This window comes from Pangasianodon hypophthalmus, chromosome 20, assembly GCF_027358585.1.
Source record: "Pangasianodon hypophthalmus isolate fPanHyp1 chromosome 20, fPanHyp1.pri, whole genome shotgun sequence".
NCBI classification, from domain to species: domain Eukaryota; kingdom Metazoa; phylum Chordata; class Actinopteri; order Siluriformes; family Pangasiidae; genus Pangasianodon; species Pangasianodon hypophthalmus.
Genome location: NC_069729.1, coordinates 3579593 through 3598050, shown reverse-complemented (window position 1 = coordinate 3598050; position 18458 = coordinate 3579593). Strand labels below are relative to the sequence as shown.

The following is an 18458-nucleotide window of genomic DNA, read 5'->3' as shown; positions in this document are numbered from 1 at the left end:
TCTTGTGCTTGTATCCTTTCCCCTTCCATTGGGGGTCTGGAAAAGATCTACAGGCCTGCTTCATTATTCCCCAATCTGCTTTTTAACTCTCCGAGTAGTTTGGACAGGATTTGGACACTGTTCATCAGTATAAACATTCTGTACAAGTGGTTTCATGAAGAGAGAAGAGAAAGCAGAAGACGGAGAGGAAAGTCTGAAAGTTGGTCATGTTGTGTGTGATAAACATCACGAAACACGAGACGGCGAGATAAAGACACTCGCTTGGGAGAGGAACAGTTTTAGAGCTAGTGGCCTAATAATTCATCCCTTTGTAAAATTCTCTTTGCCTGCATTATCAAAATGCAGTAAGGTTCGACAGAAAGACAGCAAGGCCTCACTCTCTGTAAGCAACAGCGGGAAGCTAATTAGAGCCAATTGAAAAGCAGAGAAGCTCTTCACAGTTCAACACTCTCACTCAGCAAGAGCCAAACACCGACAAAAGGGGGACGTCTTTTAAACCTGTCAGCGTATACAAACATGCTGACCATTTGCCCTTTGGTATTCAGCAGCAGCGCACATTAAGAATAGCAGAATAAGTAGTAATGTCAGACAGGCACAACAAGTGCAAGCAACCTTTTTGTCTTCAGAGTCAAGGACAACCTCTCAGCTTTTTAACAGCTCGTTTGCTCAGACATCGCCGTCAGTGTAAACACAAAGCAAAGAGGAAGGCGGAAGTCCGAAACACTCCAAGGCCGAAACTAGCGCTCCTGTTTAACAAAAGAAGGGCGAGTATGTCCTAAGAGATACAGAGGAGACAAAAGGAAGAGGAGAAATGCAGGATTTATATTGCAGGTTTCCAGTTTCAGTCACTTTCTAGTCATTTCTGTTCTGGATGGTCTCCTCAACCCCGAGATCCTATGAATTCAGCAAGTGACATCAATTCACATCATCAGCAGTAAACAGCACTTCTTACCTTTAAATGAGTTAGACTGCATGTACAAGTATTTGCTTTAGATCAATCAACATACAGACACATTCGCTTGTTCGCTAAATCTATAACACTGACTATACAATTCGCTGTTTTGAGGAGGAAAATATACATCATTCATGCAGGTGTGTTTTTTCCCCCACTTCGGAGATAATTCATGTGATGGCAAAATTTGTGTCTGGCATTACTGAGCTCGAAAGACACAGAAGCTACTTTAAATATTTTTAAGCTAGGTTAAAATGCAGTTAGCATAGTTAGCATGGTGTTGGTTTGGAAAAATAATAAAAACTATTTAAAGAAGCTAGAAGCTAAAGAAAGAAGCTAATCTTTTGCCAGGCATTAAAAATGTCAGTAAACAAACGAAGAAACAAACAATGTCCACATGGATCAGTTAGCTTTTACCACTGTTTTACCTCAGAAAAAGCTGTTAGCTCAGCTAGGATGCTTTTTTAATCACTAGATTTCTCTGGAAAAGCATTTAAACTCATTTCAAACATATAAAACCCACAAGGACTAGTTTCTGCTAGTTTTAGTTCAAAGAAAAAAGGTACAACTAGCTTAGCCAGAATATTTTTTCCTAAATGTCACAAAGTTGCTCTAAAATGCCCCAAAAACATTAAAATAAAGTTAATCTTATTATTGGCAAGCATAAACAAAATCTCACTACACAGATAATCCTAAATACACATTAGCTAACTATTAGCTATTTAGCTAACTAACCCACCAGTGTAACAGAGTAAGGACTTTTGTAATGTTTGCTGTTCCATTTCTGAAGGTTCATATGATAATAGCTCTGTGACATGACATTACATAATGACCCGTATCTGAAGGAAATGAGACAACATATCAAGACCCCAAATGTGACAGTCGTCAGGTTACGACTTACATCATTTTGTAGCTAGCATAGAACCTTGACTGCTAAGCAGCTGGAATATAGTGCATATTGTTTGAACAAGTCATTTTTTTAATGAGAGAAAACATGACACCCACTGGGTTAATCCCATTGAGATCAGGGAAACACTGGGCAGGTTTTCTTGCTCTCGGCTATTCCGCTGTAATAGAAACCGGGGTTGGGTTCAATCCTCTGCTAATTAAACCCAGGTGCTGAAAGGAAACTCACTACAATTCTAATTCCAGCTTTGATACGTGGCTTATGGCTATTCCCAGCAACAAAGTACTGATAAAATGGAAAAAAAAAAAAGCGTGATGGGTCTTTGGAGATACTCCTTCCTAACCTGGCTCAGTGAACACACAAAATCTCATACAGAGTGATATACAGCATGCGAGAACCCTCGAGAACCATTTCCACATAAGAGCAGCTATTTCCATACAAGATGAAAATCCTACAAATCACCTGTGGGTCTGTTTATAGTGTCAGTTATATCATATCACATTCTTCTAAAACTTAAGCCTGCATGGGTGTCGTTAAAACCCAATACGTACGGAATAAAACACATGGAGAGGTGCTGTTATGGGAAAATAAATCAACAATGGGTGTGGCATGATGAAGTGGAGTTACTGTTACCATCCCTAAGTTGATTATTTTCCCTATAACAGCATGGCCTATAGTGTTTTGCTCCAATTATCTGACAATTTGCCAATAAAAGAACAACTCATTTTAGTTTTTGTCCATTTATAGTTACCTTTAATGTTCTGGAATGCTTGTGAAACAAGTTGTAGCAGCTATAAACAGTTGTTCCCTCACCAACAGTTGTTCCCTCTTTTTTCCCCTCTCATGAAGCTAATAAAACAAAAAAAAAGCAACTTCTGATGTTAACAGGAAACTGCAATGTTATCCTGTGTCAGAAAACTTAAAGTTACTGCCTTATCTCTGTGCCGGCACTGGAGACTCCTTCCACCCGCGTGCATTCCGAACTCCAGTACCTCCGCACTAATCCGACCCTGTGGCAAATCCAGCATCCAAAATCGCCCCATCTCCAATCAGGGGGTTTAGGTTAAGAGCACTGATATGGGATCTGTGTGAGTGAGCAGGATCAGAGGATAAGCGCTAATGTGATTTTAGACTGAGACTTGGAGACAGAGAGCCTGTGTCGAATTTGTGCCAACACTAAATACCCGTATTTTAAACTTTAAACTTTGAAATGAACTCCTTTTTCAAATTCCTCATTCACGCTAATGTCCGCCTTCAAGGGAAATCTGTGGATCTCTTTTAAATTGCTCATTTAAGTCTACATTTAGCTTTTACTGATTGATTTTTAAAAAAGAAATTCCATCATATATTCATCAAATATGACCAGCACTCCCACCAAGACAGCGGTGTTTTCAGCAGCACTGGAAATCAGGTTTCAGTGTTATTTATTTATTAATCATTTAGTTTAATCTTCTATTTTTTTTATTTCAGTTGTTTCATAAGTGATTACTGCAAGCTTTGAAGAACTATTTTGCACCACATCACACCAAGAATGCAAGGTTTTTCTCAATAATGTATAAAAAAAAAAGTAATTAAAAATTATACTTTTTGTATGTATTTATATATATATATATATATATATATATATATATATATATATATATATATATATATATATATATATATATATATAAAAAAAAACTAAAACTATAAAATATCAAAATATTTTTTAAATTATTAAATTATATATATTTAAATGATTATTTTTTAAACACAAAATATATTCAGCCATATTAAATTATTCAATTAAATTAATATATAATTTTTTAATTTTGTTTGTCAGTTATATAAAAAAATGTATATAAAATTATACATGTATACAAAATATTAATATAATATACATTATTTAATAATTTCTTTCTGTAGTTTAGTTTTTTTATGCAGCACTCTAAATACGCTAATAAATATCATGCATCATGAAAATGTCAAGTATCGTGATATGCTATTTCTGCCATATTGTCATAAATCTGATACACTGCAGCGACATGTAAATGAACATCATGTTGAATATTTGGCTGCGTTTTCCCTGAAAGGTCACATGACCACACATGCAAACTGTCTCACTGATTCAGGGCTTGTGTAGCCATGAGATCATTTGCAAGTCAATAGGAGTTTCACATCCATAATGCTAAAATTGCTCAGTGCAGAGTCGCAACAGAGACGGCGAGTGTAGGAGGTCGAGGGTCAAGCGGTAGGAAACTGAGAGTTTTCCCGTGGTGACTGACGCGACCTCACAGCTGCCTGGATGAAGAATGATGACTCGGTGTTTCTGTGAAAGTTACTCTATCAACAGCAACAAAATATATCCTTATAACTTACTTTTTATTACTTCATTAAGCAGAGGTTTTAAAAAGTAAACAGTCAGCAGAGTGGAAAATCAATAAAGATTAATAGGTGCGTTAGTTATCCGCACTGCAGCCGCTGCTGGTCTGCACAGCCGAAATGCAGACGATGTTTATTTCCTCCAGTACAGAAGATATGGCCAAGGTCACTTCACGGCATGCCTACTGTGCTGGCACTGCAAACTTGTGTGTGTGTGTGTGTGTGTGTTTGAGAGTGTATTATGACTGCACTGTCATACAGTTGAACAATAATAAGGCAGGTGAAGCTTAGAAGTATAATAAAATCTTAATAAACTGAATTCATTCCTTCAGCATCAGCTTGTAGTTATGTAATTACCCAAGTCATGAAATCCTCTGCTGATTTTTTTTTTTTTTTTCCAATCGACATGTTGGTCTGTTTCCTATATTACCCACAATGCTGTGATATTGGTGCGGTTGGACTTAGCCCTCGCTTCATCTCTACCTAGACAGTGATGCAGCGGCGCTTTAGTGCTTTATTCTGCCCGGCTCTCTCAACTGCACATCTGAACCCTCTGCTCACACAGATCAGCTTCCAAAGCTTCAACTTTCATGCTAATACCGACGTCAAACTCGTACGCCGCTAACTAACTGACTCGATTTGAGGTTGTGGTGCTGTGTTCGTGGTGCCTCCTAAGTGGTTTTTTGCAGGTTGCAATGATGTCATTTCCCACCTCGGGATGTTCGACGTGTGAAGCGGGGAAAAAGGACGCCTCAACAAAAGCGAGTCTTTAGTTAGCCAGCTAACTTTAGTTATATGAGTGATAACTCTAGTGTTGATGATCACCTTCTCGAAACAATGGTCAGTGTAACAGATTTAATCAAGTACGGTGTCTGTATATTAACTGCTCTAACGCCAATACTGCTATAAACTAATTTAAAAATTAAGAAGGGGGACTTAATATTACGCACAGTGTGAGCGGCCATGTTGATTTGACGTCACTCAGTAAATAGGGAAGGAAGTGGTAGTTGAGGACCACCCCAAGTTGAAATTTTAAATTCAGGGGACGTTTTCTGTGACTTTTACTGGTCAGAGGCGGGGAATTACAAGTCGCAACCTCTTCTCCAGCGCGGCATAACTCTGCATGACTTGTGTCATGTAGCTGCATTGCATTTTAGGTCTCTGAGTCCTGCATCTGCACTGATGTCTTCACTACTTCTACATTGGATTTCTCATGAAAATGACGTTGAACGTCACTGGAAAAATGGCAAGTGAGAAATGGTTCTTTTGTTTTTGGGAGCTAACAGCAAAACTTGAGTATTCTCCCTTACATTTGCGTAACAAACACTAACTTTTTAGAGGAACAAAGAAAATACAGCACCAACCAACAAACTTGGAAACCAGAATCGCTAAACACATCACCAGTAACTCGATATAACTGTATTTAATGGGTTTCAGGGTGGAGTTTAGTGCAACAAGTCAATAACAAATGTTTGTCAAAAGATAAGACCAAAAACGAATCTTTGCCAAACACATTTTCTCAATTAGGAGCAATTTCACCGAAATTTCCAGGCATGGTGAATAAAAGTGAAACTAAACACCAGTTTCTGTGGCTCTGAGACAGAAATGGAAAGAGACAGAGAAAGGGAGAGAGAGAAAGAGATAGAAAGAGAGATTTGGAACAACTGCCAGCAGCGCTTTGGGAACGTGCACTTCAAGTCGACTGGCTCGTTTCCTGATATTGTCTGAAGCCGTGTGGTGAAACGGAGCCAGGTGGGCGGGGCGCTTCAGCCTCAAGCCCGCTCCATAACTTAAACCATGTGATGAGAGAGAAGTCTGCAGGGAGCCGTCCGCGTGCATCAGCGAGAAAAACCCGACACAATACACACTCTGTGCTTCCTCCACCTGAGATTTACAGCTCAGTCACTGACACGCGGCATGCTGATATGATTTAACGCTAAACAGAGCGCTGGAGCCCGAGAGCCGGCCTGCTGTGGGTCATTCAGTCATTCACAACTAGCTTCACATGACTCGCTGCCTTACAGTAGATTTCTTGGTAGAACTTTCTAGAAGTTGCTTCAAATTATATTATTGATCAGTGAAACTTTATTGATAGTTATGGGTACTGTCAGGGATTTAGACAAACTTAAGCTGAAGCTGATTTGTAACTCAAAATCCCAACAAATACAACGTTTCCCTTCAGTGTTACCTCAAAACACACACACACACCTCACACTGTGCTAGCGTGTGCATAGTGCTCCACTTCATTTGTATTTATTCTCTTTTACAGAGTCTGGGGCATTCCATTAAAGGACACAGTCAGGGGGCTCAAAGTGACCTACGTGGTAGGTGCAGGTTCACGGGTTCCCCTCCTCGGTCCTGGAGAACCCCCCTGTCCTGCACATTTCAGGGTCTTCCCTGCTCTATCACACCCACTTCAGCACTGCAATCTCTGTTAATTAGCTGATTAGTTGAATCAGTTGTGTTAGAGCAGCAAGAAAAGAAAAGAAAAGAAAACAGCACTGGGGTTGGGCTTCTCCAGGAACACAGGGACAGGAACCTGTGGTGTAAGCGATAAAAGTAGGCGACAATAGGACGCGAAAATCTAGAACCTTTAGGGGTTTTTCAGTTGTCTGTCTGGTTGAACCCTGATGAGTTTTACGTAAAGTATTTTCCAAAGAGAAGGTCTGGAAAAGGTTCCAAAGAGAACTGGTTCCAGAAGATAGGAACCTTTGAGTAACCCATGTAGTTTTTTTTCCCCCTAATAGTCATGTGTTGGTGATTAAATGGCCAATAGAAGGGTAAAAGGTGTAATGTACAATCTTAGAAAAATGCTAAATCTAGAACCTTTTACAATCTTCAGTTGTCCCTCTAGTTGGGTTCTCTCTATAGTGTTGTCCTAGTTGAAAGATTTCCAAGTAGAAGCCTTTAGGTGTAAGTGATAAAACGGTCAATCTAGAACCCTTAGGGGTTCTTCAGTGTTCACTCTGGAGGAAGTCTTATGGGTTCTATGTAGACTACTTTCCTGTATTTGTAGTAGATGCAAGGTGCAATCTTAAGGAAAAAAAATATAAATCTAGAACCTGTAGGCATTCCTCATGTGTCCCACTTGGGGGACTTTTATGTTTTTTATGTAAACTGTCCTCATATGAAAGGGTTCAAGTAAAAACTTTTAGGCATTGGGGGAAAAGGGCAAATCTAGAACCCTTGGGGGTTCTTCTGATATCATTCTGTGCTTTTATGGGTTCTGTGTAGTCTTTTCCTATTTGAAAGGGTTCAAAGTAGAACCTTTTAGGTGTAAGTGATAAAAGGGACGATCTAGAACTCTTATGAATTTTCCAGTTGCCTGTCTGGGAGAACCTGTATGGGATCTACGTGAAGTGCTATATGAAAGGGTTCCAAGTAAAACCCTTTTAGGTATAGGTGATAATACTTCTATTATTTGCAGTAGGTGCCATATTAAAAAAAAAACTGTAAATCTAGAACCCTTAGGGGTTCTTCAGTTGTCGCACTTGGGGAACCCTTATGGGTTCTATGTGAAGTGTTTTCCTGATTGAAATGGCGTCAAGTAGAATCCTTAGGGGTTGTCAGTTGGCCCTTTGGGGGAACCCTTATGGGGTCTGTGTAAAGTGGTCCAAGTAGAACCCTTGGTGGCCAATCTAGAACCCTTAGGAGATCTTCAGTTGTGGGGGCAACCCTACTGGGTTCTACGTAGCGTTTCCGATCTGAAAGTGGTCCAAGTAGCACCCTTTCCAGTGTAGGTGATAAATGGGACAATCTAGATCCTTTTAGTGATTTTCACTTGTCACTCTTGGAGAACCTGTATGGGTTCTATCTAGTGTTATATAAATATATAAACTTTTTTATTTATTTATTAACAAGAGTGTAGGTGCGTAATAAAGTGGTTTGTTATGACACTTTAAGAAGAAACTTTGTGTTTGTTTACTCCTCAGATCCTGGGCGGTAAAGCACGAGCTGAAAGTAAATAAACATAAGTAAATAAGGGTTGCCCCGCACGCGCTGCCTACCTTGGCGTACGGTTTTGAGTCTAACGGGTCCTTTGGAGTTCTTCACGGCGCTCAGCACGTCGTACAGCGGTAATCCCGACACGGGCAGCGTGTCCACCTCCAGCAGCAGCTCTCCCTCGGTCAGAGTGCCGTGGTCGTAGCTGATGGAGCCGGGATCCACGCGGCCCACGTACACGAACTCTCCGTTCTCCGCTCCGCCCTGCAGCGGCACGTTTATGTCCCCGCGCGCGTCCCGCCGCACCGCGCACTCGCTCACTCTCGCGCTCCAGTGGTTCTTTTTCTGCATCGCTTTGGACATGGTGAGGAGACAGAGGACAGAGGGGACAGAGGACACGGGTCTCTCAGGAAACAGGTGTGTTTCAGACGCGGTAAAGTTTCTTCAGCGCTCTTCCCAACATCAGCGCCTGTGTTAACTTCCAAAAAAATAAAAAAATAATAATAATAATTTAAAAAAAAAGAAACCTCAAGCCATCCTTTATCCGGTAGTGAACTTGAATGAAACCCCGGGACTTCACCAGCTGTTTCTAATTTACATCCGCTTTCTCATCTTCCTCATCTTCCTCCTCAATCCTCATTAACGTCAGAACGCCTCGCGCACGACAAATCTTCCTCTTCTTCCTCTTCTTCTTCTTTTAATTCCACAAGTTATTTCCCTCCACTAAAAAGTCCCAAAACTCTTTATTCGTTTCCAGCTCGGTTTTTTTTCCCCTCCCCGGTTAACGCGCTGTCGTACCGCGGCTCACGGCTCCTTTAAGCAGGTACGACGTCCTCCGCTTGTTTTTGTTAGTAACGCTGCGTGCGGCTCTTGGCGTGTGTGTGTGCGCGCGCGCGCGCGCCGGCTGTAGTAACAGAGCGGCTGGAGAGTCCGCGCATGCGCACTGCATCTCCCTGTAGTCCTAAGGGGGGGGGCGGGGGGGGGGGGGTGTTAGGGGTGGAGTGGGGAGGGAGGGGGAGGGAGGGGGAGGGAGGGGGAGGGAGGGGGAGGGAGGGGGGTTAAAGCGCTCCAATCGCGCGGTCCTAGCGCCCTCTATTTCATGTGCAGTGTTTACAAAACAGAGCAAACACACCCATTCACCAGCATGTGCACTAGTTTCGCCATTGATCTAATACTCAATCTCATGTTCAGCGCCCTCGTGAAGTCCCACAATGCACTACTGCAGTAGGTTATTGCCTTGCCCTGTGGTCTTAATGGTGTTACATGACACGAAGTGCCTAAAACTCATTTACAGAGATAAAATCACTGTAACGCACGACATCGAGTGGCTTATCGCTTTAAAAAGCGGCGACAAAAATAATACAGTGTTCAATAAACAATTTAATTTATTATTAATAATATTCGTATTAAGCGATTCTTCCACTGCACATTGTAGTCTGTTAAGCTTTGCGTTATTTAAGCCTTCTATAAAGATGTTTATTTAACATTTATGGAAGGAGTCTCCAGTATCAGTGCTTTGTAACACAGTGTTTTTCACCATGAGATATTGCTATAACATAAGTGATAATAGGAACAAACTAAATGTAACTATAAACAGGTAAAAAGCATGTTGTCATTCAATGATTAATAAATAATTGTAATATTTAGCAAATTGCTGTGGGATGAGAGGAATAAAACACTTCAGGGCATGATGTTAGAGGAAAGTAATCAACACTGTGGTGGTAAGAGTAACTCCGCTCCACATCAGGTCACATCACACCACCCCGTTTTTGATTATTTTCACGTCTTTTATTACTTACTTATTTACTACTTTATTACTTACTTACTTACTCTCCTACAAAGCGCAAAAGGCAAATACATCATTATTATCTCATTATTTAATTATTATTGATTTGATTTTATTTAACTTTTATCTTTCTGGATTGTGCAAATGACACAAATGATCCATCTATGAAGAATATCCGTAATACAACCCAGAGTTTGTAGGGAATAAAGACAAAAAGTGCATTTCCAGATAAAATGTAATTAAATGACAGGCATTCCTGAGTTACACATTTCTAAAAAATTATAATAATAAAATAAAACAAAAAAAATAAAAACATACAAATGTAAAAAAGGAAATATTAATATTTTAGATAATATTTAATATTATCTAAATAAAAATTAATGTATACATTTAAATACATTTTTAGGTTAATTTAATTAATTTTATTAATAAAATTAATATTTTATTAATATCAACTGTTGAAACACAGCCTGCCCTTCTGCAGTTCCACAACCTGAAAGTTTTAAGGAAAAATTAGTTCAAGAGGCTTCAAGAGGATTTCATTGAACGCTTCTGTGTATAGAGATCAACTTTTACAAAAAATCAACACCGTCAGTACCCTAACCTTTCTTTCACACCTGATGGTCTAATAGAACATGAGGGAAAAAAAAACTGTGCCATCCCCGCAGAACCAGTTTTCACTGTCCACAGAGGAATGCTGACTAAAAGTGAGCACCGGATGTATTAGATGAGTAAAACTATGTGCTTCTGTCACTCAGGTTCAACCAGATTGTCCTCTCTGTTCTTCATGACTTCCACTGAATCCAGTCCTTCTGCACATAACAGTTCCAGTAGGACAGGTTTTGCACACAGCAGGGCTAATCCATGAAACCAGTGTTTTCTGGGCTGTGACCAAAACCAATCCACATTCCACAATATGATGGACAAGTAAACACGAGTTTTAATATCTTAAAAAAAAAAAAAAAAAAAAAAAACTCATTATTAATAGATAGATGAGTCAAGACAGCCTGAAATTAAAACTGACCTTTTTTTTTTACATTGTCATGTCTTAGATTTGGTTAGATTTCAATGATATCACGTAGCCTTTGTGTGTGGGGTCCCTCAGGGATCCATGAAGCATAGCCAGGCGGTCTGTAATTTTTTTAAACTCCTCAGTACCTCAGTAACCACTAGCATAAATAATGTCAACTTTAATCTAATGGCAATTGATGTTTATGTAGCATTTTTGGAAGGAGTCTCCAGGGTCAGCCCTTTGTAGCAGTCCGAGGTAAATCTTTAAATTTAGGTTTTCTGACATGGGAAAGTCTTCAGAACAGAGGAGTTTCCATTTTGTGGGTTCTCCATAACATGACAGAAATGCCAGTGAGAAAACAATTGTTTGTAGCTGTTATAATGTAAGTGAGAACCGGAACTAACTTGGTTTGCGGACGTAACACAACAGTAAATGCAACTATAAATGGAAAAAAATATGATGTGTCATTCTTTAATAGATAAAAATTGTAATCATTGGTGTTTGCTGTAGTATAAGAGGAATAAAACACTTGAGGATGTTTTTATTAGAAATTAATCAGCTTGGGTTGGTGACAGTAACTTCGCTTAATCACACTACCCTGTCATTGATTCTTTTCCTATAACAGCACACCTCAAGGGTTTTCCCCCCCTATATTCTATCATTAATACATTTTTGCCCATTCCTGCTAATCTCTCAACAACATCAAGGATTAGCATATGTCTTGTTTTGGAGATGATTCTTTAATGCAAATATTAATTATGCAGCTTTTAGTGATGATAGATCTTCAAACCTTGGTTTAACCAGCATCATTATCTAAAGTAAGGTGGTTTTAACATTCTCAACATATTGCTTCTGCAGAATAGCTGAGCTCGAGCGTGATATCAGGAACCATATTTCATAGAATAATCGTGACCTTGTTTTCTTTTTATGTACTTGTACGTCACATGTAGTGTCACAACATTATAGGAAAGCATTTTTTTTGTAACAGTTATCTCCGTGTGCTTAATTCATCACCGTCAGCTGCATCATTATCACTTGCACAATAGCACTTTAATCATGAGATATTTGCAAGTCAAATATTCGAGAACAACACCGTTAGAAATTAGTGATTGTTCTCATTTTCGTCACTGTGATCATCTTCACGCATATTAAATTGTCTGTGTATGAGGAGAGAGTGTCTGTGTTCCTCTATTTTGTACTGTATATTCTGTGCTACTTAAAAATAACACCAAGAATCAAGCTTCTGCTTAACCTGCATTTTAAGCCTTAAACCGTGTGCGTTTTCCCAGCAGAGCCAGCAGAAGCATGGAGCAGGCACGTCCTGCCAGGCCTCCGCATCTGGGCTCTGTGAGCGATGATGTAACCCATCTAACCCGATTTCCCTCCTGAAAGACGCAGGGATAAAGCATGTGATGATCAAGCAGCCTCGAGACACACAGCTCAAGCCTGCTGCTCCCTTCGGTAGCTGAATAAACGCACACGCACAAACAATTTGCAATTGATTTCATGCTAATCAGCTACTAAATCAGAATGAAAGCACAACAGATCATTTGCTGCAGGCTCAAGGAATAATTTGGAGAGAAACCTACATCACTTTATCCTGCCCAGCATAATGAGTCAAGATAGAACAGGAGAGACACAAGAGAGAGACAGAGTGTGTGTGTTTTCTCTTCTCTACACACCAGCATGAACTACAAGAGTGGGTCAAAGCAATCTGGCTGATGCTCAGCGGCTACCGGGGCGCCTCGTCCTCTTTTTTTTAAAAATAAATTATTACTCTTTTTTAGTCACATTCTTCTGCTCTTAAAGCACACTTAGTTTTCTTCACAGTGCAATCAAGAAGTGTTCCTGAATCACAGTGACATGTAGTTTCAGTCAGTCTGTTCAGCACATCTGAGAAGCCATTTGAATAATTACTAATTGATCAGAAGTGAAAATCTATTGCTTGAAGTAGAATAAATTCTGACAGTGCTGTACTCTCTGCCCCAGCGGGAAATCATATAAGGCAGGACAGTCAAAAGTAAAAGAAAATGCATTGCAGTATCAGATTTGAATTCTGTTTAGACATCTGGTTGGCAAACACAGAAAATGAATGCAAATTCATTTTCTTTGGGAAAATAAGGTTAAATCTAGGTTGCATCTCTGGTGGAAGCCTAAAAAAGTTCAGTGTAAAACAGAAAATATCCGTATTTAAGACAGGTTTGAGCTTGAGTCCAGATGAAAGCGAGAGTGAGTCGAAGATCGAGACCAAAAACCCTCAAATCCTTTTCACAGCCAAGCCTTTACTTCAATTAGTTGGCTTCATTTGTGCATTGTGCCAATGAGTAGGAAAAACACAACAACTCAAACATTATTTTTACAAACTCTCACCCGAGACCACGATTATATTTAGCTAGACCAATGACCGTGACCTAGACAAGCTCAATGCCAATAAATCCAAGATGAGTCCACGTCAATAGAGAGAGAGAGAGAGAGAGAGAGAGAGTTGTTTATTTGTCATTCGCACAGTTACACTGGGTAGACTTGGCATTGAAATGCTTGTGGCGAGGCTAAGCTTTAGATATTGACAGTACAAACACTTATTAGACATGAATGAACACATATTTGGACATGAATGGTTGACATGATGCTGTAATACAATAAGGTAAATGAAACAGTGATGTACAATGACAGAATAAAAGTGTCATGTGCTATTAAAATAGGGCAGAACACTAAATACAAGTATAATAAATAGTACAGAGTACTATAAACTGAATAGTAAATATCTAAGTGTCCGGCAGTGGCAGTAAGAAAGTGTCGCAGTGCTAGATGAAGGACTACGTAGTCTGATGGCTTGGAGATAAAAACTGTTCTTCAGGCTGGTTTTCCGTGACTGGATGCAATGGAAGCGTCTGCCAGATGGCAGTGTCGCAAACAGATAATGAGCAATGCGAGTGCAGTCCTTAATGATACCACGTGCCTTCCTCAAACAACTTGTTTGGTAGATGTCCTGTAAGGCCGGGAATTTATTCCCAGTGAAAAGCTCTGCTGTTATTAACAGTCTCTGAAGAGCTTTACGGTCAGCGGAAAATCAGCTGGCGTACCAAACGGTGATGCAGCCAGTCAGAATGTTCTCTATGGTGCAGCGGTAGAAGTTTGACATGATGTCAGAGGAAATGCCAAATCTCTTAAGCCTCTTAAGAAAGTAGAGATGATGACGGGCTGCTCTCACTACTGTGGGCATCGAGGAACTTGTAGATCTGAACTCTCACCACCTCCACCCCACTGATGTAGATAGGAGCGTGACCCCCTCTCTGTGACTTCCTGTAAGTCCACAATCATCTCCTTGGTCTTGCTGACATTCCGAGAGAGATTGTTGTCATCACCCCATGTTGATAATGCTCTGACCTCCTCTCTGTAGAATGTCTTGTCATTGTTGATGATGAGTCCCAGGATGGTTGTATCATCAGCAAATTTGAAGAAGATGATACTGTTATTAGCAGAGCAGTCATAGATGAACAGGGAGTACAAGAGGGGGCTAAGCACACATCCCTGTGGGGCACCAGTGTGGAGTGTGAATGTGGAGGATGTGTGGCTGCCAGTCCTGAAGTCCACAATCCAGTTACTAGTCCTAGATCCTTCAGCTTGACTATGAGTTTGGTAGGGATGATGGTATTGTATGCAGAGCTATAATCAATAAACAGCATCCACACATAGGTGTCTCTTTCCTCCAGATGTTTCAGGGCAGAGTGCATGGCCCTTGCAATGGCCTTGTCAGTGGATCTATTAGAGTGGCAAGCAAACTGGAACGGGTCCAAGGTGTCTAGTAGAGAGGAGCAGATGTAGGATTTGATGAGACGCACATCATAATCACTGATGTCAGTGCTACAGGGTGGTATTCATTCAGGCAGCAGTTTTGTTGGGGACAGGGATGATGGTGCTCTGCTTGAAGCATGTAGGGATCACTGTCAGACTCAAAGAGAGATTAAAGATGTTAGTGAAAACATCTGCTAACTGGTCAGCACAGGCCCTCAGGACATGTCCATGGAGACCATCAGGTCCTGGCGCCTTCCAAGCGTCAACTCTCTTAAGGCTTGGCCTTCGATCCTTTGGTGCTTGGCCCACTAATAAGTGAAGTGAATACTATTATTCTAAAATGAAACAAAATGACAAATGGATTCCTCAAAGCTGTATGTCATAATCTGAGACAGTGAGAACAGAAAACAACTACAAGGCTCAGGAGAACTGGTTATAACATGCCAAGACACGTTATGAACTTATGACAAATTTATCAGACGTAGGGAAAGGAAAGCTTCAACATATAAGGACTGTAAGTTTAATATATTATTTATTTATTTATAATATCAGCATTCTTCGCTTTATACAGTATGTGTAAGATATTGAGCTGTGATGAGTTTGCATAGTGTTATTACCAAAGCATATGTAAATTCTCTATATTACAGAAGGGGTCTTCTATGTTTCCTGATATTGTACAAAAAAAATCTGAATATTGCATATATATTGGATACTGCATAACAACTAGATTAGATTGTGTGCAGGTACAATGCCAGACGCTGGCTTTTTACGAAGGATCGCATAGAAATTAGATCATTTTAAACACTACAAACAAACTCCAAATGCACAAATGGATATATGTACATCTGTTTGTTGTAATCTTTTTCTCATTTTTCTTTATGATGTGAGTAAAGCAGGAGAGAGCATTACTTGCATTTAGATTGTAAACCTTGCACACCTGATGGAGAGATAAAAAAGAGCTCAGCACTGTTTTTTTTCCTTTCCCTCCTGTTCTTTTGTCCTTCTGCTCGAGCTGCTCAGACCAGAGAGAAGAAAAGCTGGTGCACATGGGAACCCTGCGACCCTCTGTTGCCTGCCTCGACCCCTCGGCAGTGCACACACGCCTGGGTTGAGGCAGTTTGACTATCGTGTTTGATGTTGTACTAACACTGTCTGGAATTCTCCTGGTTTGCACACTGTAAACATTTCATTGAGGTCTTTTTACTTTAGGGGAAGTGCATTTCTGGAGTCTGGTAACCAAGTCATATCAGCTTTTGAAGATCTTCAAAGATAGATAGATTGGTGTTTGTGCCAATTATTTCAATTTAAAATATAGACCTTCTCTATTTCAGAAAAAAATGTATTCACAGTTGATTGCTACAAGACTACATGGGAAGCTCTCAACACTTCACTGGGTGTTTATTGGACAGTGCGCTGTTCGTTTTCGCACGGCTTCTCCTTATGATCGGTAGACCTCTCAAAGGGGCGGAACCTCGTAACCAGCTGCCAATCAGTAAATCAGGAATGAACATGACCGACATCTCCAACTTAAACATATCGGCATCAGTTGGAATTGCTTAGAGGCTGCTTTATGTGTAATTTGTAAACATCATAAATAAACTGCAAATATAAAGTTCTGTTTGATTATTTGCATTCATGTTTTGGAAATTTGTTGTTTATAAATCTAGCTAGCTGTCACCTCCTTCTTCAGCTAGCAGCTTAGTTGTGTTTTGGGACGAAATGACAGACACTGCTAATGTTGACCTGATTTTAGAAGAGACTTTTGATGCTCATAATTATGAGAAGAGATGGCAGACCCATGTATAAGATGTCCTTTTAGCTCACTTGGTACAATAAAATTGATTAGGTGTGTTTATTATTAGTCTTAGATTCCAAATCCCTGTGAACGAGCAATAACGTGTTAGAATGAGTGCATTAATATAAACCTCATATGTTCATGTTACATATGCATATACCATATATACCATAATAGAACGTTGTGCTTCCTCTATTTTAATTACCTCCAGCCACCATTGATGTAGTCTAATTTCTCTTCATATACTGTATGTAATGTTGTGGTGTGATTCTATATACAGGTGGCAATGCAGCAATCATACTCAGGTGAGGACCAAAACAACATGGCCAAGAAGCCAAAGGAAACCCACGAAGAAAACACATGAAATTCCACCAGGCAGGAGTCCGGGTTCGAACCGGTGACCCTGGAGCTGTGAGAATGGGACGCTACCCACTGCACCCCAGAGATACCAGTGGCTGTTATCATAATGTTATATTTATATTTATATTTCAGATTTATGAAAATGACTATTCAAATCAGATAATATAAACCACTCATGACAAAACAAGCTTGTTTACTTCGAGTTAGATTGATAGCTAACTAGAGATGTATTTAGCTAGCCAGCTAATGTTGGCGATGTAAAAAAAAAAAAGTTTTAATTGTGATTATTTATTTTGAATGGTTTGTCTAATGAAAATATGACAAGTAGAGATTTTGAAACTGATTCTACTTGTGTCAATTTGTGACAAATTTAAGCTAATTTACTAGCTGTTAATTGCTTGGCTAGCTATTACTGATTGAAGAAGGACATGATGTATTTCCTAATTGCATATTCATATGTATTGTATATTTAGAATTCATGATTTTGGATTCTAGATTATTAGACACTTTTCATTCTTATATACTTCTTTATGGCAATGTATGTGATAATAAAAGACATTTTAGGACCTATTTAAAAAAAAATAAATAGAGAAACTATGTGGTTTTAGTCTTAAAATGTGTTCTACATTGCATATATTGCAAAACATTTGCCAAATACAGTCAGGATGATGGACCTCTGGGGAATTTTTTACTACACAGACCTTTAGGACCTGGGTGTTTTAAAACGCCATGTAAGAATGTGATAAGTCTACTTCATCTGAGCCTACAGTGTTGGACATGATGTAGTAAGATGATCTCTAATCTAAAGTCTAGCACTGGTGTTCTTCACTAAATAGCCTGCAGATCACACAGCTTTGCTGATCTCTCACTTTAACTTCCAATGCCAAAGCCTTGCAGGATATGAAAGCTAAACATGTAGCATATGAAACACACATGAAGCCTCAGATCTTGCCCTGGGGAGTGAAATCGTATCTCTTGCTCGCTTTATATACAGAAAAAGACAGTCAGGAACGGGGAAGGGGGATATAATGGGATACAAATGTTGGGAGGATGAAAGCTGAGTCGTAATAAAGTGCAGAAGTTCAGCTTCAGGATCAGCTTTGATAGGTGAAAAAACTGTTTTCATGAATACAGTTACTGGGTCAGTGATGTAGCTCCGGTACGTGGTGAACTGTTTGATGAATCATCTTTAGATCAGATCTGAGAACAGTCAGAGACAAAGATCCAGCTCTAAAGCTGGTGTAGGTGGTTCCTGCTCAACAGTTATGCTGCTATGTGTCAGTGGCTCTCAGACAACAGCAGGAGAACAAATACAGGAACCTCAGATTTACTGGATTGATGTGGGCGTACATAGTGTATATTTATATATTCAATTCCTTGTCCACTGTTCCTGAAAAGAAAGAAAAATAATGCAAAACACTACAAAAGAAAAAGAAACCCAGTTTTAGCCATCACAATTTGGCCCTTGTCAAAGTCGCTCAGATCCTTACGCTTGCTCATTTTTCCTGCTTTCAACACAAAATATCGTACCCATTGACAGGTACCATT

At 39.7% G+C, this 18458-nt stretch overlaps 1 protein-coding gene across 7 annotated transcripts in view; it reads right to left on the bottom strand.

Annotated features, from left to right (window-relative positions):
• magi1b (membrane associated guanylate kinase, WW and PDZ domain containing 1b) overlaps positions 1-9075 on the bottom strand; it is a 144672-nt gene extending 135597 nt beyond the window's left edge. For 4 of the 7 annotated variants that reach the window (XM_053227174.1, XM_053227177.1, XM_053227175.1 and 1 more), the window contains exon 1: positions 8228-9074. In XM_053227174.1, coding sequence (XP_053083149.1) covers positions 8228-8525 — 298 coding nt within the window. In that variant the 5' untranslated portion in view covers positions 8526-9074. Of the gene's footprint in view, positions 1-8227 lie in introns of all 7 variants that reach the window. The other 3 variants (XM_053227178.1, XM_053227179.1, XM_053227180.1) reach the window with 2 other exon arrangements.
• Between the last annotated feature and the right edge of the window lie 9383 nt (positions 9076-18458).